The following is a 22917-nucleotide window of genomic DNA, read 5'->3' as shown; positions in this document are numbered from 1 at the left end:
TAAACTTGCTGCTGTCCAGACAAACTGAGGGACAAGTGTCCTTTGAAAAGATTCTAGGCAGACTCATTCAATTAGAAAACTTGCTTCATGCAATGTTTTAAAGTTAACTGATTTGGAGCTTACACATGACCTCCTGTTTTAATCCAAGCACCGCCAAAAGAGGTGGTATGTCAGTGTTTAATTATAGCTATAAAACAATCATGTTGCCATTACTGTGATGAAGTATTCTCAGCAGGAGGATTGAAATTAATCCTTTTCACAACCTTGTACAACTTGTCTTCACTGGCTGCAATTTTAGAAAAACTGTATGCATAAACCAGCAGCTGTTTGGCCAGTTTTAGTAGATCAGTGGTTCTCAAACTTTTGTATTGGTGACCCCCTTCACCCAGCAAGCGTCTGAGTATGACACCCTCCACCCCTTTATAAATTAAAAACATTTTATATTTCACACTATTATAAATGATGGAGGTGAAGCAAGGTTTGGGGGTGGAGGGTGACAGCTCTTGACCCCCCACATAATAACCTTGTGAGCCTCTTAAGGAGTCATAACCCCCTATGTCTGAGAACCCTTGTAGTAGATGAATGCTGCAATTACACAAAAAAACAATCTGAAGCATGTAAAATCCTCAGCTCTCTCACGCACAGGTCAGTGTAGGGTGGATCACACTTAAGTCTTTCTGGAAGTGTTAAAGTAGGATTTTTCAACCAGTTCAGCAAAGGAAAGGTTATTTTTGCATTTAGTTTCTATATAACTATAGTTAACAAGAAGTTGGTAGACTGCTCGAAGCCTATGCAACTATAAATCTACATTTATGGCTAAAGAATGGATTTCAGTTTTTCCCCTGTAGAAAATTACTATTTTGAAAGCCAAGACTTTTTAAATATTACAATAGATGAAGAGGAACATACACTCATATCCAGCCCATCTCTTTCAGTGGATATTTTAAAAGGGAATTTACTGCTGGTATAAAGGAGCTGGTCTGGCACAATAAGTTAGCTTTGCCGATACCTAGAGAAAGGCACGCTACCCTTTCACTAAACCTGTTTTTGAAACCTGAAATGTTTATTCTCAGACTACAGTTCACATCAAAAACAAAACAAACATGGTAAGGTTTTTGTGAATTTAAGCTTTACTTGGAGTAACGGTAGAAAAGAGTGGCATTCTTAGTAACAGTTCAACATTTATGGCAATCTCCAATGCAAAGTGGTTCTGTTTACAGTCAGACTTGTTTCAATACTAGCCATTTGGATTTTTAGGCACTCTTACTGCAATTAACCTCCCTTTACAATGATTGGATCACAACATAATTAATGTAACTAGGCTATTCATCTCCAAAAAGGAACATACTGAATGTATTCATTATCTATAGAGTTCATAATTACCAAAATACAAAATTCCTAAATAAACTTGAAACATGTAACAAAAGTGCTATGGCAGAAGTATAATATGCACATAATTGAAGAATAAGTTATTGTAATTGTTTGAGAGGGTCCTCTACATTTTTAGGCAGTTTTCATACTTTTATTTGCCCGAGTATTGTACAGTAGGACTTAAACGCCCAGAAGCTATTGGTATAAGATTAATTTAAGGCAACCAAAGTGCAAAAGTTCAATGTGTATTAGATATAAACAGAGCACTTCATAACCAAAGTTGTGCATCTGTTCAAGTCCATAATGTTTGACATGTGAAAGCCCAAAAGCATTTTGCCTATATTGAGACACAAAAAAATTAGAAGTGTATTTTGCACTGGTGGAGCCACGGAATTTTGCTTAAGCTAAAATATAATTTTCTCCCACCCAGTCAAACAGTACATTGCTGTGCTAAGAATACACTTCTGTTTTTATTTCTCATAATATGTAACTGCCATTTACGTTTACTCTGTTCTTGTTTACTTACTGTGGCAGCCAATGAAGTCACATCTACAAAATATTAAAACAAAATGCACAATACAACAATGTATAGAGATGGAATGTAAATGTATAGATACTGGATTTTTTAAAAAATACAGTACTTAAGATTTCCCATTTTAAGCAGTTTCAGCATATTGCATAGCAGTAACTTTGTCTGCTACCTAAAAATGTTGCTGTTTACCCACATGGAGTTCTTCAATTCCTCCTTCAGTTTTCTTCTTTCATACTGTACAGCGGGTCCACAAGTTTATTGTGAACATGCATTAAACCTTGGGGGGAAAAAGCAACAGTGCCAGTTTTACATTAGTTATCAGCACACATTTTCTATCTACATTGTTTACTTGCTGTTTTTAACTTCACAGAGGTATATACATTAATATTATGCATTGAAGTAGAGAAGAGCAGAATGGGCACTTAAGAAAAATCAACTCTATACTGGCACCTAGATATTAATTCAGTTAGGCAGAAGGAGCAACATATTGTTCCTGTGTTATTCATGGACATTATACCAGTACTACATATGAAGTAACTGAATAGGGACATGAATGGGGAATGTAACAATTCTGTAATCAATTATCAGATATGCATGCAGGTCCATTATTTAAGACTTGTTTCAATTTAATTTTAAGTACACACTGATAAAGATTAACAAAAGCAGCTATGTATTTGTGACCAAGTTACAGAGTGCACAATATTGCTGCATGAGTCTCAATTTCTGGCAATGAAAAATTATGGATTAAGATTATACAATACTTTGATGTGCTCATAACACACTGTTTTAACATTACTGGCCGAAGATGTTTATTACTACACCTTATGGTATCAAACTCTCAGACAAAGACCAATTATCTGAAAGATCAAGAATACACAAATAGAACATACTACATGCATATGAAGTGGTCAATTAACTGTTGCTACAGAAACAGTAATATGTATTTCCTTTAATGTTCAAGTATGTAACCTTATATAATGGATTACTTTGAAAAGGAACCATATTGAAGAACTTACTTATGCACCATCTGCTCATTTAATGTCATTCAGGGTCATCAATTCATTTAATGTCAACGTGCAATTTTTACTAATTTTCACTCGTGTTAACACTTTGGCACTGGCACATTTAGGAAATCAAATTAAAGATAAAGTTCAATTTTGTGCCTGATCCAGAGAATTGTTTACTAAACTTCAGTCAGTTCTTTCTGTGCAAACCTAATGAAGGCAATATATGATTGTACACATTATCTGAGGATAGTGGACTTGCTCAGGTTTAGCTAAGCATATTACTTATTCTGAAGAACCCTTATTACTAGTGCTGATGTGAGAGGTGGAAAAAGCCAAGCCCAGAGCCGAGGCTGTATTTGTAGGGCAAGCAGTTTAAAAAAAAAAGTAAGTATGAATATGTTACTACATATGTTTGATACACAGAGAAATCCACAATGACACTTACAGCCACTCTTAGAACATAAGAATGGCCACACTGAGTCAGACTAATGGTCTATCTAGACCCATATCCTGTCTTCCCAAAAGTGACCAATGCCAGGTGTTTCGGAGGGAATGAACAGAACAGGCAGTCATTGAGTGATCCATCCCCTGTCATCCACTCCCAACTTCTGGCAAAGATGCTAGGGACACTCATAGCATGGCACTGCATCCTTGACCATCCTGGCTAATAGTTATTGATGGACCTATCCTCCATGAACTTATCTAATTCTTTGAATGTGGTTATACGTTTTATCCTTCACAATATCTCCTGGCAACAAGTTCCCTGTGTGTTGTTCTTCAGAGTGGAGCCATACTTTAAAGATGCATCTACACTTTTTGCATTTGATTTCCTGATTTTCTGTTTTAAAAAAAGGAGGGAGGGGGAGCATATGCCCCAATTTGTGTTTCCTGAAGGCACAAAGAGTATTTTTTGATAAGTACTGCACTGCTGCTTTTACGAAGCATATTTAATTTTCCCATTAGTAGATGTGCATTTCAGGAAGAGCACATTTAGAGCAGGGGTTCTGAGACTTTTGTACTGGTGACCTCTTTCACATTGCAAGCCTCTGAGTATGACCCCCCCTTATATATTAAAAACACTTTTTAATATATTTAATACCATTATAAATGCTGAAGGCAAAGCGGGGTTTGGGGTGGAGGCTGACAGTTCACGACCCCCCCGTGTAATAGCCTTGCGACCCTCGGAGGGGTCCCGAACCCCTGATTTAGAGGCACAAGTCTGATATTTACAAGCTCCACCTATTAGATGAGAGCAGAGTGAAGATCCATTCTTCACAGAGGCAGCAGAGTTTAGCATCAGGATCACCCTCCCAAGATGTATCAGCTGGAGACCCACTTCCTGGTTACGAATTTCAAGTTTCCTAATTTTATAAGTCCCAGTCCATTCTGGGGCACAAAGCCCAAGGTACTTGAAACAGATGATTCAAATGATTATGCATTTAAAACATTACCTGGAGGAGAAGAGGCTTAAGTTACTCGATGGGTTGGATAAAGGCCAAGTGAAGAGAGAGCAATTGGACTGTCTACTTTCCTGTTAACCTCTTATGGAAAGTATGCACTTCCTGAGTTGTTCAGGCAACCACAGCCCCTCTTTCCTAAAGTGTACCCTACAGAGTCACAAGTTTTCTGTGTTTATACATGGTACACATTTTAAACGTGCTCTGAAAAGTTTAAGAACTTAAAGCATTCACTCCACTCCTATGAGGATTATTTATATGCCACTGTTCACAGTTCAACTGTTTTTGCTGTAACCGGATTAAGAGTCTGGTTATGTGTTTTCGGCATACATAAATTTTTTGCATTCTACAACCAAGGCAAATGAAAAGTTCCCCTTCCCCCCACCCATGTACTTTCAAAAAAACATTATTAGACATCAAGTATGGAAGATTGCGGCCCAAAAGGTGAGGTTTTTGGAAAGTTATGAATGAGTGAAAAGATGATGAGAGGCTACCATTAGAACTAGCTGCTCCAGTTGCTATTGACTACCTCTGTAAACAAATAATGCAGATGTTACTGTGCTATAGTTTGATGTATAGAACCAAATTTTACAAAAATGACTCAAAGTGTTGGAGATGGTGAAAGAGTGGTAGCTAAGTGAAACAAATAGGATAGTCATTTTTGAAACATATCTATTGAGGCCCCGAAAAGAGTTAATAATCAGAAGACCAGAATTCAAAAACTCCTAATTACTAATCCTGGAAAACACTGCCTTTCCTCTGTGGCCTGAAGTGAGAAAACCACCTCTGTCTCCCCATGTATAAGTTGAGGTTGTAAATTTAACACGATTAAGAATATTTCAAAAAGTTACAAACACAAAGAAGCAGTACATTATAGTGTAACTGATCAGAGTAATTAAGAAAAAGTATGAACACTTTCATATACACAATGCTTATATGTTTGTAAGTGACAAGATTATTAATCAAGAACTATGCTAACTAGTGCATTGAGTCAAAGGAAGCAGTTTTAGTATTCAGTATGTCCAGGCAATCTTGACTAGAATTCTAGATTACAAAGACTAATGATAAAAACTACATTCAAAGAAGTTCAATGCTGATATTCACTAAATTTACTTTTTCAACAAATAGCCAAAATATACACATAACAGAGCAGTGAGATACTCATAATTTAAGTCAAGAAGTGAGCTACCAATGATATTGTAAAAAGAAAACCCAGTGGCTTTTGGAAATCCCAAAGTGTGGCCTTTCTTAAGTTGACAAATGTCCATGGAATTGTGTGTTTGGAAGAAAAAAATACTTTCAATTAAAGTTAAAAAGCCAGCATCCCAGATCTCATGGACACCTCAAAATAGTAAGTGTTCATGGAGAGAAAGAGGTTCAAAAAATAAACTTCAATTTCTTTCTATCATAACATTAACACTGGGAAAATGACTACATTAATTTCTTATCCTCAACATCCATAGCCTAATCAGTAAGAGAATACAACAAACCTAATTGCTGTGAAACAACTTTTGTTTTAAGCAGCAATTTACATCATAAGTATAATTTTTAAAAGTCATTCATTGAAAGTGCATTAAGGATCAAACATAAACAAGGTAGTGCAATTAGTGCTAAGAAAAAAAGCTTTAAATATACTCGATCTAATTATTGACACACAAAACCAACATAGGAATCTCACTAGATTACATAGTGCAGATTCAGTTATGGAAAACACATAGTAGGCAAAATGTCTTCACAAATGATTTCAAAGGCTTGAATAATACATTTGGGCCTTAGCAACTTCAAAATTCTGGTTTACTGAACTGTGCATGACAAATAAGTCAAATGGAAAAATACAGCAAACCATAGCAGAAGCAGCAGCTTGAAATGATTTGGGATTAATCTCCATTATTTATCAAATTTTCTATAACCTGAATTTCACTTTCCAGCGTTTCTGAAATCAATGAGTTACAGCAACAAGCTATGTCCTCTAAGGGAGGGACGGGGGGCGGGGAGGAGATAAAGCCGATCAGCAGGACTTTGGCGGCAGCTCAATCGTCGGTGGTACAGCAGGTCCTTCGCTCCCTCTCTTCCTCTTCAGCGGCAGCTCTAAGAGAAAGAGAGGGACTGAGGGACCCGCCGCCGAAGACCCCGACGTGCTGCCCCTTTCCATTGGCCGCCCCAAGCACCTGCTTCCTTTGTTGGTGCCTGGAGCTGGCCCTGCTGTAAAGTCAAGTTTCCAAGATGCTGCTGTTGAGGAACACATGGCTAATAGATTACATTCAAAGAAAGTTTACACGAGAGACATACTAATGAAGGATTCTGTATTTTGCTTCTTGCATGAAAGGAACGCAGCTAAGCCTTTTAGCCACTGTATTATATTATATTCAAATACAGAGTTCAGCATTTCATATTTGAATATGGCAACTATTTTCAATTGTTCATGATGCACTTGGAGACTAGGATTTAACCCCCAGTCATTTTTAACTTATTAGTCACACAAGAACATATTCTGTTTCAATTCAGTGCTCACCTTTGAAGTATTTCACAGTTTTAACTCTTAGTTCTAAAGTAGCATCTTCATCACATACAAAGATAGTGCGAGGGTGCTGCTGGAAAGCAGAAACTGTCCACATATGATTGACCCCTTCTTCAATTGCCTTGTACAAAGCAAAAGCTTTATGGGCACCTGTTATGAGAATCATAACCTGGAAGATGAACACAAAAAAACCAACACACAAAAAAGAGTGAGTTTTCCATTTACCTTAAATTCCCAAATCAGTTTTTAATTACTAGTTAGATAATGGAAGCCTACAATATTTAAACATCTTAAGATGGACAGTTCTTTAACTTACACTCTACTGAAAATCTACCACTTTTCAGAGAAAAATATACCAGCATATTTTAACGTGCCCATCATCATATCTAATATCCAAGCACTAACATGTTCCCATGTGACTTCACATTATGAGACATCAGCCGAAAAAGGTGATATCTAATGGTCAAGAACTGCCAGAAGTGCCGCATTCAAGATGACACATCTACACACACACATATCATAGAACGTAACATTGAATTACCCAGAGTATTCATTATTATTATTACTGTAGTGCTTAGTGAAAGTCAGAAAGTATGACAGAAAACTCCTTTGTTTTAGACTTTCATGCAACAGCCCCTAACTATACAGTTACTAAAGGTGACCTGTAAAAGCTAAGATATTAAGTCCTAGTAACTTTACCAGTTATTGTCTCAGTAAGCCAGTCCAAGAAGACATTCAGAACATTACCTGACAACACTTATTTCACAGTTCCACAGATGGCTGTACAAATCTTCCTTATAATAAAAAGCTTACAGTATTTTTATATAAAATAAAATCAGATGGAGCTTTTAAAAAAAATACAGAAACTATACACAGGATTAGTTTAGTCATCACTGAAATAGCCACCTCTGGGAAGAAACAGTAACAGCAGCACAGGAAACTTAAGCAACAGTTTCAGAGTGGTTAATTCTGTAACTCCCCATTAAAATTATAGGGTGAATTTAGGTGGACAATATGAATGAGAATATGGCCAAGACACTTTGATTTTTTTTAAAATGAAGAATTCTACAGGTTCTACAGGTTTCAGAGTAGCAGCCCTGTTAGTCTGTATCCGCAAAAAGAACAGGAGTACTTGTGGAACTTTAGAGACTAACAAATTTATTTGAGCATAAGCTTTCGTGGGCTACAGCCCACTTCTTCGGATGCTGACACACTTCATGCTCACAAACTTATTCTGCTGTAAGTGTGGTACTTTTTGTGTAGTACAAGCATCTTCTAAAGCAACATAAGCTAAACTGAAAAAAACCCAGAATACCATAACGTGTCACAGGGTGATACTAGTATAATTATATTGGTTTAACTTCACCCTGAGATAACACAGAAAACACTTTCCCCACTTACGCAAATCAGTGCTGGGGAACTGGTTCAGAAATGGTTTGGAAGAGCAGAGTATTATTGGTATTAACATTAAAAAAGTCTGAAAAATCAGGCACTATTAAAAAGGATCCTTTACTCCCTATGGGCCTTTTTAATGGACCACCTAAATTCTTAGACTGATATTGTTGCCATGTTTATGCTGTAAGGAATGAACACTACAGGCCACCATTAAGAAATTTATCCATTCGTAGCATTCTAAAGAAGCCACAAAAACTTCTAATAATTGCTTACTACCAGATGCCCAGTTTAAGTAAACCTTTAATTAATAATAATAATAAAAAAAGTATTGAAATCTAGTTGCAGATTCAGTAATATACTGTTAACTAGTGATTTATTCATTTCAAGATCCTTCACATTAGCTCTATGATAATCAAATGACAAAAAGTAACATTGCGTGTAATTATACTGATGAAGCTTTGCCGTAGCATCCTGAATATAGACACACGCAAATTAAACTAACAATGAGTTCTTACTTCTCTAGCATCCATCACTGTACCGACACCAACAGTTAGTGCCATAGTTGGCACTTTAGATAAGTCTCCATCAAAGTATTTAGCATTTGCCAAAATGGTATCCATTGCTAAAGTCTTTAACCTTGTTCTTGAAGCCAAACTCGATCCTGGTTCATTGAAAGCAATGTGGCCATCTGGACCAATGCCTTAACAAGACAAAAAAGAGTCAATTATTCAAGGTTTCTGATAAGGCTACAAATATTGTAAGACAAGATTCATGGTAGAGTTTCCTTACTTATTAATGAAAAAAATAAGGCAAGAGTCAGAACTAGTACACTATTAGTTATTAAAATGTGGACAGTAACAATTCTATAATTTCAGGTTCAAACTGATTCTCCATGTTAGTAGTAGAAGCCTCCCTTTTGTAAACTGTCTGCTTCAAAATGAAATACATTTTTAGATACGTTTTGGAAGTGCTGACATCAAGGGATTCAATACATGTATTAAAACCATGACAAGCGATCATCGCTAGAGTGTTTTCTCATACCTCCAACAAACAGATCAATTCCCCCAGCTTCTTCAATATTTTTTTCAAATGCATCACACTCTGCCTGTAGGTCTAGAGCATTCCCATCAAGGATGTGAGCATTATTAGGATCTATGTCAATATGCTTAAAGAAATTATTCCACATATAAGAATGGTAACTCTCTGGATGATTTCTTGGAAGCCCTGGAAACAACATTTAAAGCAAAATGTAAATGGATTTTACTAAAATTAAACTTTCAGATTGACATAAAAACATATGGTGGACAAGAAATATGCAGTAAATTTCTTAAATTCTGTCTCACCGGATCAAATAAACTGAAGCATTTTATAGACTGGATATGATTCTCCATTTTCATGCACCTTATGTATACAAGAGTGCAAAGTGGATAGTGTTTTACACTCACTTTGTACAGGCATACATGATGATACAAAATATAAGACGGGAAAATTTGGCCCAATAATCTGTTCCTAAGTACCTTTCATAAGAGAGTTTCAAAACACTTCACAAACATTGAATTTAGCCTCAACATCCACTTAAATTGGGTAAGTATTATTCTGATTTTGCAAATGAAGACCCTGAGGCAGGGAAGTTAAAGAGATTTGCCTAGCGTTACACAAAACTTGCAGCAGAGGCATGAATGTCATAACTCTCAGTCCTGTGCTTTATTCAAAAACAAAACACTGATTTATAGCTTTAATGCAGAAAAAAAGGGGAATAGGTCATATTTCTTAAAATTTGAGACATAACTTACCTACATATTCATCCATGTTGAAAGTCTTTACATATTTAAAAGAAAGATCTCCATTCTTGTGATATTCTATCAGTTTTTTGTAGCATCCCAGAGGTGTGCTCCCTGTATAAAATAAGCTTATTATTCTGATGTTTTGTATGCCAGTAAGACATTTTTAGATGTATTTGCAAAGCTATAAAGCATAAACTCTTCATAAGTCAAATTACACTACCATGTTAGTTTGTAAACCCAGTGTCATTACATATTTAAAGTTGTGATAAACCTCATCCTTCTCCCCAGGGGAAAAAAAAGTTTTTTTCACTTTTCTAAACTATGACACACAGAAATATTTACAAGAACATAACATTTAATGTTTGACTTAGGCATGTCTGAACTTTTATACAGTTATGTACCTATTTAATTTCTAAGACACCTATCGCTGTGGTTAATTAGGCACCACACATTTCTGTAGTTACTGAATTACATGAGTTTACAACAAAAAACGTATTACCTGTTGGTAAGCCAAGCGTAAAATATCTTCCCTGACTTGGTTTGAATTGGATAATACGATTACAAATGTACTTGGCTGCCCATTCACTTGCCAAATCATAGTCATCAAGAATTACCAGTCTCATTGTGATGGTGAACAGCTTACAGGAAAAAAATGAGGTTAAACCTGTGAAAAACATTGAAACAGTTTTATTAGTCTCATAACATGAGAAATAGAACAAAAATGTAGGTAGGGTTAGTTTACCCTTAGATGTTATTTTAAAAGACTGTGCAGATCTAAAAATCCAGCTTCACATTTCTAGAATATAATGCAGGGTAGACAAAAAGCATGTTTTTATGTATTTATGCACTCAGTCAATGACTTTAGTGGGGATTTCAAATCATCTGTCTTCCCTCCAGTTCCAGTTGGACAACAAATTGCAACATTTTGGGTCACTGAAAAGGCTACAGAAGACCAGGAAACAAAACTTGATCAGTAAACATAACCTACTTGGTCCATTAATTTAAAAAAAACCTACTCTAAAGGGCAAAATTGTGAAAGAGTAAGAGAATGAGAGGATAGACACTTTCTTTTTTAAACATAGTACTCTAGATCCCAAAGTTTTAAAGACTTACACCTTGATCTTGCAAACACTTACACAGTTATATGAAATAATACTTCCAATGAACTCAAATGAGTTCAAGGGGACAACCCACACATAAATGCTTGCAGGATTAGACACTTGATCTGTCCCCCAGTGGAAAATGGGGCCATGGCCAGTAGCTTGTTTTATGATTATCCGAGAAAGCAAAAAAAAATCAAAAGTTGCATAGCATTGTCAGTACAAGGTGAGCTACCTTTAAGTAATTTTTACGAACAATTTTTTTTTGAGAACTTCTTGTTCTTCCATAATTGGTTGAACTTGAGTGCCTGAAGTTAACTAAGAAGTGATATCAATGTCAGGAAGTGGAAACAAAAGACTGGCAGGTTTAATCATAATTATATCATTAAGGTATATGATTCGGGACTATTTAGAAAAACTGGACGAGCACAAGTCCATGGAACCAGATGCGCTACATCTGAGGGTGCTAAAGGAGTTGGCGGATGTGATTGCAGAGCCGTTGGCCATTATCTTTGAAAACTCATGGCGATCAGGGGAGGTCCTGGATGACTGGAAAAAGGCTAATGTAGTGCCCATCTTTAAAAAAGGGAAGGAGGACGATCCGGGGAACTACAGGTCAGCCAGCCTCACCTCAGTCCCTGGAAAAATCATGGAGCAGGTCCTCAAGGAATCAATTCTGAAGAACTTAGAGGAGAGGAAAGTGATCAGGAACAGTCAGCATGGATTCACCAAGGGCAAGACTAACCTAATTGTCTTCTATGAGGAGATAACTAGCTCTGTGGATGAGGGGAAAGCAGTGGATGTGTTATTCTTTGACTTTAGCAAAGCTTTTGATACGGTCTCCCACAGTATTCTTGCTGGCAAGTTAAAGAAGTATGGGTTGGATGAATGGACTATACGGTGGATAGAAAGCTGGCTAGATCATTGGGCTTAACAGATAGTGAGCAATAGCTCCATGTCTTGTTGGCAGCCGGTATCAAGCGGAGTGCCCCAAGGGTCAGTCCTGGGGCCGGTTTTGTTCAATATCTTCATTAATGATCTGGAGGATGGCATGTACTGCACCCTCAGCAAGTTTGCAGATGACACTAAACTGGGGGGAGTGGTAGATAGGCTGGAGGATAGGGATAGGACACAGAGGGACCTAGACAAATTAGAGGATTGGGCCAAAAGAAGTCTGATGAGGTTTAACAAGGACAATTGCAGAGTCCTGCACTTAGGATGGAAGAATCCCACGCACTGCTACAGACTAGGGACCGAATGGCTAGGCAGGAGTTCTGCAAAAAAAGACCTACGGGTTACAGTGGACGAGAAGCTGGATATGACTCAACAGTGTACCCTTGTTGCCAAGAAGGCTAACGGCATTTTGAGCTGTATAAGGAGGGGCATTGCCAGCAGATTGAGGGACGTGATCATTCCCTTCTATTTGACATTGGTGAGGCCTCATCTGGAGTACTGCGTCCAGTTTTGGGCCCCACACTACAAGAAGGATGTGGAAAAATTGGGAAGAGTCCAGTGGAGGGCAACAAAATGATTAGGGGGCTGGAACACATGACTTATGAAGAAAGGCTGAGGGAACTTGGCTTGTTTAGTCTGCAGAAGAGAAGAATGAGGGGGGATTTGATAGCTGCTTTCAACTACCTGAAAGGGCATTCCAAAGAGGATGGATCTAGACTGTTCTCAGTGGTACCAGATGACAGAACAAGGAGTAATGGTCTCAAGCTGCAGTGGGGATGGTTTAGGTTGGATATTAGGAAAAACTTTTTAACTAAGAGGGTGGCGTAGCACTGGAATTGGTTACCTAGGGAGATGGTGGAATCTCCCTCCTTAGAGGTTTTTAAGGTCAGGCTTGACAAAGCCCTGGCTGGTATGATTTAGTTGGGGATTGGTCCTGCTTTGAGCAGGGGGTTGGACTAGATGACCTCCTGAGGTCCCTTCCAACCTTGATATTCTATGATTCTATGAAGGTCCAATAGCAAATGACCTGCTAAAGCTAGAAAATGCTTTATCCCACTGGAAAGATAAGAAGTGAAGATGTGTCACAAGATACTAGACTTCAAAAGTATATCACCTTTTTCTCTATAGCTGTGTTTTCTGGCATTGGTCCAGGACTGAATATAGTACGCCCTGGATTTCGAACAAATGTAAGTTTTAATCCATAACTAACATACACAGGTATTCTGGTCTGATTTGAGGAAGAGGTCATGCTTGGAAGAAGACAACATGATGTAATTACACCTCTCACACTTAAGAACATAAGAACGGCCGTACCGGGTCAGACCAAAGGTCCATCTAGCCCAGTATCTGTCTACCGACAGTGGCCAATGCCAGGTGCCCCAGAGGGAGTGAACCTAACAGGCAATGATCAAGTGATCTCTCTCCTGCCATCCATCTCCATCCTCTTATGAACAGAGGCTAGGGACACCATTCTTTACCCATCCTGGCTAATAGCCATTTATGGACTTAACAACCATGAATTTATCCAGTTCTCTTTCAAACACTGTTACAGTCCTAGCCTTCACAACCTCCTCAGGTACGGAGTTCCACAAGTTGACTGTGCGCTGCGTGAAGAAGAACTTCCTTTTATTTGTTTTAAACCTGCTGCCTATTAAATTTCATTTGGTGACCCCTAGTTCTTGTATTATGGGAATAAGTAAATAACTTTTCCTTATCCACTTTCTCAACATCACTCATGATTTTACATACCTCTATCATATCCCCCCTTAGTCTCCTCTTTTCCAAGCTGAAGAGTCCTAGCCTCTTTAATCTTTCCTCATATGGGACCCTCTCCAAACCCCTAATCATTTTAGTTGCCCTTTTCTGAACCTTTTCTAGTGCTAGAATATCTTTTTTGAGGTGAGGAGACCACATCTGTACACAGTATTCGAGATGCGGGCGTACCATGGATTTATATAAGGGCAATAATATATTCTCAGTCTTATTCTCTATCCCCTTTTTAATGATTCCTAACATCCTGTTTGCTTTTTTGACCACCTCTGCACACTGATTGGACATCTTCAGAGAACTATCCACGATGACTCCAAGATCTTTTTCCTGACTCGTTGTACCTAAATTAGCCCCCATCATATTGTATGTATAGTTGGGGTTATTTTTTCCAATGTGCATTACTTTACATTTATCCACATTAAATTTCATTTGCCATTTTGTTGCCCAATCACTTAGTTTTGTGAGATCTTTTTGAAGTTCTTCACAATCTGCTTTGGTCTTAACTATCTTGAGTAGTTTAGTATCATCTGCAAACTTTGCCACCTCACTGTTTACCCCTTTCTCCAGATCATTTATGAATAAATTGAATAGGATTGGTCCTAGGACTGACCCTTGGGGAACACCACTAGTTACCCCTCTCCATTCTGAGAATTTACCATTAATTCCTATCCTTTGTTCCCTGTCTTTTAACCAGTTCTCAATCCATGAAAGGACCATCCCTTTTATCCCATGACAGCTTAATTTACATAAGAGCCTTTGGTGAGGGACCTTGTCAAAGGCTTTCTGGAAATCTAAGTACACTATGTCCACTGGATCCCCCTTGTCCACGTTTGTTGACCCCTTCAAAGAACTCTAATAGGTTAGTAAGACACGATTTCCCTTTACAGAAACCATGTTGACTATTGCTCAACAGTTTATGTTTTTCTATGTGTCTGACAATTTTATTCTTAACTATTGTTTCGACTAATTTTCCCGGTACCGACGATAGACTTACCGGTATGTAATTGCCGGGATCACCTCTACAGCCCTTTTTAAATATTGGCGTTACATTGGCTAACTTCCAGTCATTGGTTACCGAAGCCGATTTAAAGGACAGGTTACAAACCTTAGTTAACAGTTCCGCAACTTCACATTTGAGTTCTTTCAGAACTCTTGGGTGAATGCCATCGGGTCCCGGTGACTTGTTAATGTTGAGTTTATCAATTAGTTCCAAAACCTCCTCTAGTGACACTTCAATCTGTGACAGTTCCTCAGATTTGTCACCTACAAAAGCCAGCTCAGGTTTGGGATTGTCCCTAACATCCTCAGTCGTGAAGACTGAAGCAAAGAATCCATTTAGTTTCTCTGCAATTACTTTATCATCTCTTTAAGCGCTCCTTTTGTATCTCGATCATCAAGGGGCCCCACTGGTTGTTTAGCAGGCTTCCTGCTTCTGATGTACTTAAAAAACATTTTGTTATTACCTTTGGAGTTTTTGGCTAGCTGTTCTTCAAACTCCTCTGTGGCTTTTCTTATTACACTCTTGCACTTAAGCTGGCAATGTTTATGCTCCTTTCTATTTGCCTCACTAGGATTTGACTTCCACTTTCTAAAGGAAGTCTTTTTATCTCTCACTGCTTCTTTTACATGGTTGTTAAGCCACGGTGGCTCTTTTATAGTTCTTTTACTGTGTTTCTTAATTTGGGGTAGACATTGAAGTTGGGCCTCTATTATGGTGTCTTTAAAAAGCGCCCATGCAGCTTGCAGGGATTTCACTTTAGTCACTGTACCTTTTAACTTCTGTTTAACTAACCCCCTCATTTTTGTATAGTTCCCCCTTCTGAGTAAGCAACTGTTCCTTATATAGAGAGGTAAGGACAAACACCCTACCAGGCATTATTTTTTCATTTGCAAACCCCTAAGAATTTTTGAATGGAGATGCAGAACCCTTTGGAAATCTTAGACATAGCCTGCAGACCCCAGGAGATCCACGGACCACAATTTGAAAACCACTGGCCTAATTGAAAGTTACTTGAGCTTAAGTTCCTAGACGCCTAAGTCTCTTGAAAATGAAACAGTATCCTAAATTACTTAAGCTGTCCTTTAAACTTTTAAAACTAATAGCTCTCGCCCCCCTCCCCCTCTCCTTGTTTTTATTCATAGACTGGAAGAGAAAGATATATCTCCCTGCTTTTTCAAACTCCCAACTGATTTTTCAACTTGAGTCTTTTCTTCATTTGGACTAATTAATTTATTCTATGCCTGGAGAAGAGGCTACTTCTGTCAAAAGCTGGTTTAGCACTTCCACAAATTCTGCTTTTTCACTGCAGTGATTTATTTGTGTAGAGACAGAAGGAGGTGGTTGACAAATTAGTGAATTTCTGTTTGTATCACTGTGCATGTATGCAAGAAGACAGAGGAAGGACATTTACTTGAATGCCCAGAACCACTCAAAAGCAAGGGCTGCAGTTACCGGGAAAATCAGTGTTTTTCCATGAGCTGGAAACTTTCCATGATGGGTGGAATTATAAATATTCATAACTTGATAATTGAGTCAATCAGAGCTCAGGTAGTGAGAAGCTATAAAATGGGAGTATGAAAACGCCAAGGTGAGCTCAGTGAATGACCCTGATGAGATACAAAATGGTCTCTGGAGTCACAGAACAGGTTCCAATGCCTGTGATGCCGTTGCAGGTCTCTTGCACCCAGTAGTACAGTTCCCGGGTCCTCTACTACAGGATGAAGCCCTTTATACAGTACATGGCCTACTGTGCCATATTTATGAAGTTTGACCTCAAAATAAAATGTTTTCATCCCTCACTCTTCTTTTATACAGACAGGAAGCCTTTAACTCTAAGTTTTTGATAGAAACTTGTGAATTCAGACTATTTTTTTATTTAAGCGTTTTAAGAGATCATGAGAAGTTTAGGCCATAACATATTTTACATTAAATTCAGATTTCATTTTAAACAGATTTTTAACAAGAAAAAATTAGTTATTTAAATAAAAAACCTGATTTAAATTTTAAAAGTCTATTCTGGAATCTTTAGCCTCAAAGAAAGGCACATTGCCTCATTCAGCAACCTGAGCTGGGTATCTAGGCCTATACTCCAATGGCACCACAGCCTCACACCCCAACTACAGCCCTCCTCCACCGACCAATATCCCCCCATTACCCAACTACACCCACACTTCCCTCAGTCCCAGACCAACACCCCCATGTCCCCTGTGACCCACCACAATTCCCCCCCCCGCGACCAAAGTTACCGCCCTTACCCACCGCGCCCCCCCCCCATAACTCCTTCCATTACCCACCCCAGCACGGCTCGATCTCAGACTGATCCTTCCTCCTTCTCTCCCCCACAGCCCAAGCCACCTACTGCCTCCCCTCTGACCCCATCACCCGGCCCAGGCCCAGGCCCAGCCACGGGGGCAGCACCCACGGGGAACAGGAACCCCGTCACCAAGGTGACAAGAAGGGGCCCCCGGGGACAAAACTAACCGATCTGACAGTGAAACCGAATCGATTCCAGTTCAAGCTGAAGCGGCAGCGTGACCCGGAAACATATGGGAAGGACCGGAAGTGACTGAGAGAGCAGCGACGCGCATGCGCTGAAGTGACTATATCAAGGGAGACCCGCGCCTGCACAGGCATTTCGGTTTAGTAGAGCGGGGAGAGAGGTCAATGTAGAGCGTGTGCGGCCGGGCTGATGTGGGCCGGGTCCTTGTAGCCGCAGCGTAGGGGGCGGTGGTAGCCGCTACCCCGAGCTGAGCGCTCCCTGCGAGCTCTGGAGCGGGCCGGCCGGCTGCCTCGGGGCGCGGCTGCAGAGGGGAGCAGGCTGGGTCCTTATAGCCGAGATCGGGACGGGCGGGGGCCGTGTCTTGGGGGTAGACCTGAGCCGTAGGAAAAACCCTCCCAAATAAGCTACGGCTGGAGGTCCGGGCGCGGCCCGGGGGAGCCCTGCGCTGGGGAAGGAAACCAGCTAAGGGGTGTGCGTGTCACTGCTCCCAGCCAGCCGTTCTGTCAGGATGCCGGGCAGGGAAACACAGGTTTAGAGATTTGCAGTATTGTGGGAGGCCTGTTGGCCCCAGGATATTAGACAAAGTGGGTAAGGTCATATCTTGTATTGGACCAATTTATGTTGGTGAGTAAGACAAGCTTTTGAGGTACATAGAACTCTTCAGTCAATCACTGATAAAAGACGCAAGCACCATATCCCCCTTGGGTGAAGAGTTTTCACAGAATGATCACTCTAGGTCTGATTATGTTGTCCTCATCCTCAAAAAAAAACCCCTGCACAGTTCCTTCAAAAGATGATCTTGGGAGCATAAATTCACCATTAGACACTAAAAATAATGAACTTTAATAAAGAGATTGAGTTTATGGCTCATTACAACAATCTGAAACATGCTAACCTTCCTTTGACTGCAGATGTGTTAACTGCCCACTTCACCTTGCATGATCTTTTAAAACCAGTTAATGCCTTATGCTAAACAGTCTTTTCCACCTTGCCTTTATAGGTGAGGGTCTAAATACCTTTTCCAGACCTGAAGAGCTCTGTGTTAGCTCAAAAGTGTGTCTCTTTCACCACAAGTTGGTCCAATATAAGATACTGCCTCACCCACCTTATTTCATTCATTTAGAAGATGCATGTCAAATATCTCTTTGAAAATATAAAATGTAATTCACAATACTCTACAACATGAGTATAATTTTGCAGTTCTGATCTCAAAAAAGATAGGAAAATACTTCTACATATTAAACCAGACTGGCAATTTTGTTACCTTTGGTTAGAATTTTAGATACATTACCAGCATAACTGACAAGTGTAGTTTCATATCTATGCATGCAATTTGTTGTGCACTCCTGACTTCTGCAATGTACTTCCTGCTAGATGCACATTAACAGGATGCAGCTTTGTGCCATCCATACACATAGTCTGCAGGGGCCAATAGATCTTTCTTCTGTCTGGGGAGTTTAAATATTTCCACTACTGGGGAGGTTCCAGAAAGTGTGTTTCTCCCTCTGAGGATGGCAGCATGAGCTAAGAGGTGGTGATTCAGAGCTGTCAAAAGAAGTTGAATTTGCTGGTGCAGCTCAGTGGAAGAGAAGAAAATAGTTGATGGGTGGCACCAGTTTGCACAATGGCTGTTGTAGATCTAGAGACTTCATTTGGTCTGTATACATGGAAAATGCCCATGTTGCTGAGCATATGAGATGGTTGGTTTATAATGTGCAGATACCCCAAAACACTATCATGTCTCTTTTTTTAAGAGATGGCTGTTGGGGTGTCAGGAGATATTTGGGTCACAAAGTGTCTAAATATCTCCTGACACCCCAAGAACCTCTGGATGTCAATTCTTAGAAGGAACTGGAATATATAAGGGTACAGGGCTTTCCTGGTTTCACCAAAAGAATATCATACAAGGTCTCATGAAAGCATGTGTCATATGGGTCCACCCTCTTAATCTCTACAAGACGTATGGATGATATTTAAGGAGTTATGTATCCCTACATAAATTATGTTTTTAAAGCATGTAAAGTGACATGCCTCAGAATGGTTTCACTAAACAGGAAGTACATGTGAATGAAGTATTCTAAAATTTACAACGGAGGCACATTTAAATATTGAATCAAATGCTAATAGAAGGATATGAAATCAACTTGAAGGAAACACACAAGCAGAAACAAGCTGCTGGAGGTTTATCCTGTTTCCAAACTAAAACAAGGATTTGGGGATTATTACTAGGGGGTGCAGGTTGAACTCCCAATTATTTCTTCAATCTTTGAGGACAGGCTTCTGGCAGGCTTGTAATTATGAAAGGGGTATCAAACTAGGACTGTCGATTAATGGCAGTTCACTCACATGATTAACTCAAAAAAATTAATTGTGATTAATCACAGTTTTAATTGCACTGTTAACAGAATACCAATTGAAATTTATTAAATATTTTGGATGTTTTTCTACATTTTCATATATATTGTATTTTATGTTGTAATTGAAATTATATATATATATATATATCCCTCTACCTCGATATAACGCTGTCCTCGGGAGGCAAAAAATCTTACTGCGTTATAGGTGAAACTTCGTTATATCGAACTTGCTTTGATCCACCGGAGTGCGCAGCCCCCCCACCCTGGAGCGCTGCTTTACTGTGTTATATCCGAATTTCTGTTATATTGGGTCATGTTATATTGAGGTAGAGGTGTATATATTTTGATTACAAATATTTGCACTTAAAAAATGATAAAAGAAATAGCATTTTTCAATTCACCTCATGCAAGTACTGTAGTGCAATCTCTTTGTCATGAAAGTGCAACATACAAATGTCCATTTTTTTTGTTACATAACTGCACTCAAAAACAAAACCATGTAAAACTTTAGAGCCTACAAGTCCACTTAGTCCTACTTCTTGTTCAGCCAATCGCTAAGACAAATACGTTTGTTTACATTTACAAGAGATAATGCTGCCCTCTTCTTATTTACAATGTCACCAGAAAGTGAGAACATGGCACTTTTGTAGCCAGCATTGCAAGGTATTTACATGCCAGATATGCTAAACATTCATATGCCCCTGCATGCTTCGGCTACCATTCTAGAGTAAATGCTTCCATCCTGATGATGCTTGTTAAAAAAATGTGTTAATTAAATTTGTGACTGAACTCCTTGGGGGAGAACTGTATGTCCCCTGCTCTGTTTTACCCGTATTCTGCCATATATTTAATGTTATAGAAGTCTAGGGTGATGACCCAGCACATGTTGATCATTTTAAAAACACTTTCACTGCAGATTTAACAAAATGCAAAGACAGTACTGATATGAGATTTCTAAAGAGAGTTACTGCACTCAACCCAAGGTTTAAGACTCTGAAGTGCCTTCCAAAATCTGAGAAGGATGAAGTGTGGAGCATGTTTTCAGAAGTTTTAAAAGAGCAACAGTCTGATGCGGAAACTACAGAACCCAAAGCACCAAAAAAAGAAAATCAACCTTCTGCTGGTGGCATCTGACTCAGATAATGAAAATGAACATGTGTTGGTCCGCACTGCTTTGGATGGTTATTGAGCAGAACCAATCATCAGCTTGGACGCATGTCCCCTGGAATGGTGGTTGAAGCATGAAGGGACATAGGAATCTTTAGCACATCTGACATGTAAATATCTTGCAAAGTTGGCTACAACAGTGCCATGTGAACGCCTGTTTTCACTTTCAGGTGACGTAAACAAGAAGCAGGCAGCATTATCTCCTGCAAATAAACAAACTTGTTTGGCTGAGTAATTGGCTGAACAAGATGTAGGACTGAGTGAACTTGCAGGATCTAAAATTTTACATTGTTTTATTTTTGAATTCAGTTTTTTGTACATAATTCTACATTTGTAATTCAACTTTCATGATAAAGAGATTGCATTACAGTACTTGTATTAGGTGAATTGATTACTTTTCTTTTTTACAGTGCAAATACTTGTAATCAAAAATAAAGTGAGCACTGTACACTTTGTATTCTGTGTTGTAATTGAAATCAATATTTGAAAATGTAGAACACATCCAAAAATATTTAAATAAATGGTATTCTATTATTGTTTAATAGTGCGATTAATTTTTTTTAATTGCTTGGCATCCCTAAACCAGACTTTGTTTGAAAATGCAGAGGAAAGAACTTAGGGTAAGCTACCTTGTAGGAGATGGGGAATGCCAAGTTAGTTAACATTAGTCTAGAGAAAGTGTGTTATGATTGTTTTATATGTAACCATTTGATTCCAATATTCGCTATCCCTTGAATTTCTGTTCTTTGATAATTTTTAAAAGGTTTATTGTGAAAGCATCTGACAAATGAGAAACAGGAAACAATGTATTTCCTGTCATTGAAAGTGAACAGGCCTGTTCCAACCTTTTCCCAGGGTTGGGTTGGGATTTTATAAGGCTGTAGAGTCTCCTGTTGATCACAATACCCTTTGCACACAAAAGAAGCTCTCCCTTGGTATTACCCCACAATGGCCTTTCTACTCTAACGACCCAATTGAGAGGACATGGATTCAGTCTTCCTCTCAAAGGTTTAACACTCAGGGAGTAATTTCTTCAAAAACAAAATAATATTTATTTAACACAATATTCCCTAATACAATAAGTCTAATCCATATACTGAAAGAATAAACTAAACATAACAGCATTAATTAGAATACCAACAAACTCTATCAACATATACATATTCAAATATTCAGTATTATAATACTCAAATACCCGATACTATGATACTATACAATTAACAAAGTTTTGATTGGTTACATTCTGCATGCAATGGACAGTCACATGCCTTGCTATCAGCATTCTGCATTAAACATATACACATGGCCATCTAGCTTTATTAACTCAGGCATATGCATACAAATACATGCTTCAATTGAAGGCTAAAAATCATTAGGCTTACTTCTTCTGATATCTTGACTCTCTCTGAAAGGGTCTTTTGATCTGTCAAAACCTGGTGTTGCTGCTACTTCTGCCTTCTCTGATTTTTAGCTCTTTTAGTTGCTTTTCTTCTTCTGATCTGTTTATTCCTTTCACTCCAGTGCACCTTCCTCTCATTCCAATGAGTGGTTGCCAAGTCTCACAAGATAATAAAGCTGTACTGCCTTCAAAACAAGCCCCAAACAAGCCAATCCACGTACCAACAAACAATATTGGCCATTGTTACAGTAGATAGAAATAAAAGTATTTTTTCAGTACTACAACCCCCCTGTACCAGACCAACCAACCACCCTGTACCCACTAGTACAGGTGGCCATGGCAGCCAGCCACATGGAGTAGTCAGGGGGGCATGCAGCACGCAGTGAGTAGCAAGCAAGCACATGCAACAGCTATCCGTACCCCCCTCAAATCACAACCCTCCCTGTACCAAACCAGCCAACCCCCCTTTACATAGTAGTCGAGGCAGGAGGTCAGTGGAGAGAGAGAGAGCAGGCACTGCAGGGTATGCAAGAAGCAAGCACATGCAGCAATCTGACACTCAGGAGGAACAAATTCCAAACTGCCCAAAAGCAAAAGGAAAAAACC

General features: G+C 38.9%; 1 protein-coding gene across 5 annotated transcripts in view; it reads right to left on the bottom strand.

Annotated features, from left to right (window-relative positions):
• The window catches only part of GNPDA2 (glucosamine-6-phosphate deaminase 2), a 33437-nt gene extending 10791 nt beyond the window's left edge, over positions 1 to 22646 (bottom strand). Inside the window, exons 1-7 of one of the 5 annotated variants that reach the window (XR_006579583.1) lie at positions 22295 to 22646; positions 10564 to 10728; positions 10074 to 10175; positions 9322 to 9504; positions 8796 to 8980; positions 6880 to 7054; positions 2097 to 2180 (exon numbers count right to left, since the gene is read on the bottom strand). Coding sequence is in view for 3 of the 5 variants with exons in the window: in XM_045017638.1 (XP_044873573.1) it covers positions 2119 to 2180; positions 6880 to 7054; positions 8796 to 8980; positions 9322 to 9504; positions 10074 to 10175; positions 10564 to 10687 (831 nt within the window). In the remaining 2 variants the exon portion in view is untranslated. Of the gene's footprint in view, positions 1 to 1101; positions 2181 to 6879; positions 7055 to 8795; positions 8981 to 9321; positions 9505 to 10073; positions 10176 to 10563; positions 10729 to 17369; positions 17454 to 22294 lie in introns of those variants that run through there. The other 4 variants (XR_006579582.1, XM_045017638.1, XM_045017639.1 and 1 more) reach the window with 4 other exon arrangements.
• Positions 22647 to 22917: the final 271 nt, after the last annotated feature.

This window comes from Mauremys mutica, chromosome 5 (genome assembly GCF_020497125.1).
Source record: "Mauremys mutica isolate MM-2020 ecotype Southern chromosome 5, ASM2049712v1, whole genome shotgun sequence".
In the NCBI taxonomy this organism is placed as follows: Eukaryota; Metazoa; Chordata; order Testudines; family Geoemydidae; genus Mauremys; species Mauremys mutica.
The sequence above is the reverse complement of the archived record's forward strand: the minus strand, read 5'-3'. Positions and strand labels throughout refer to the sequence as shown.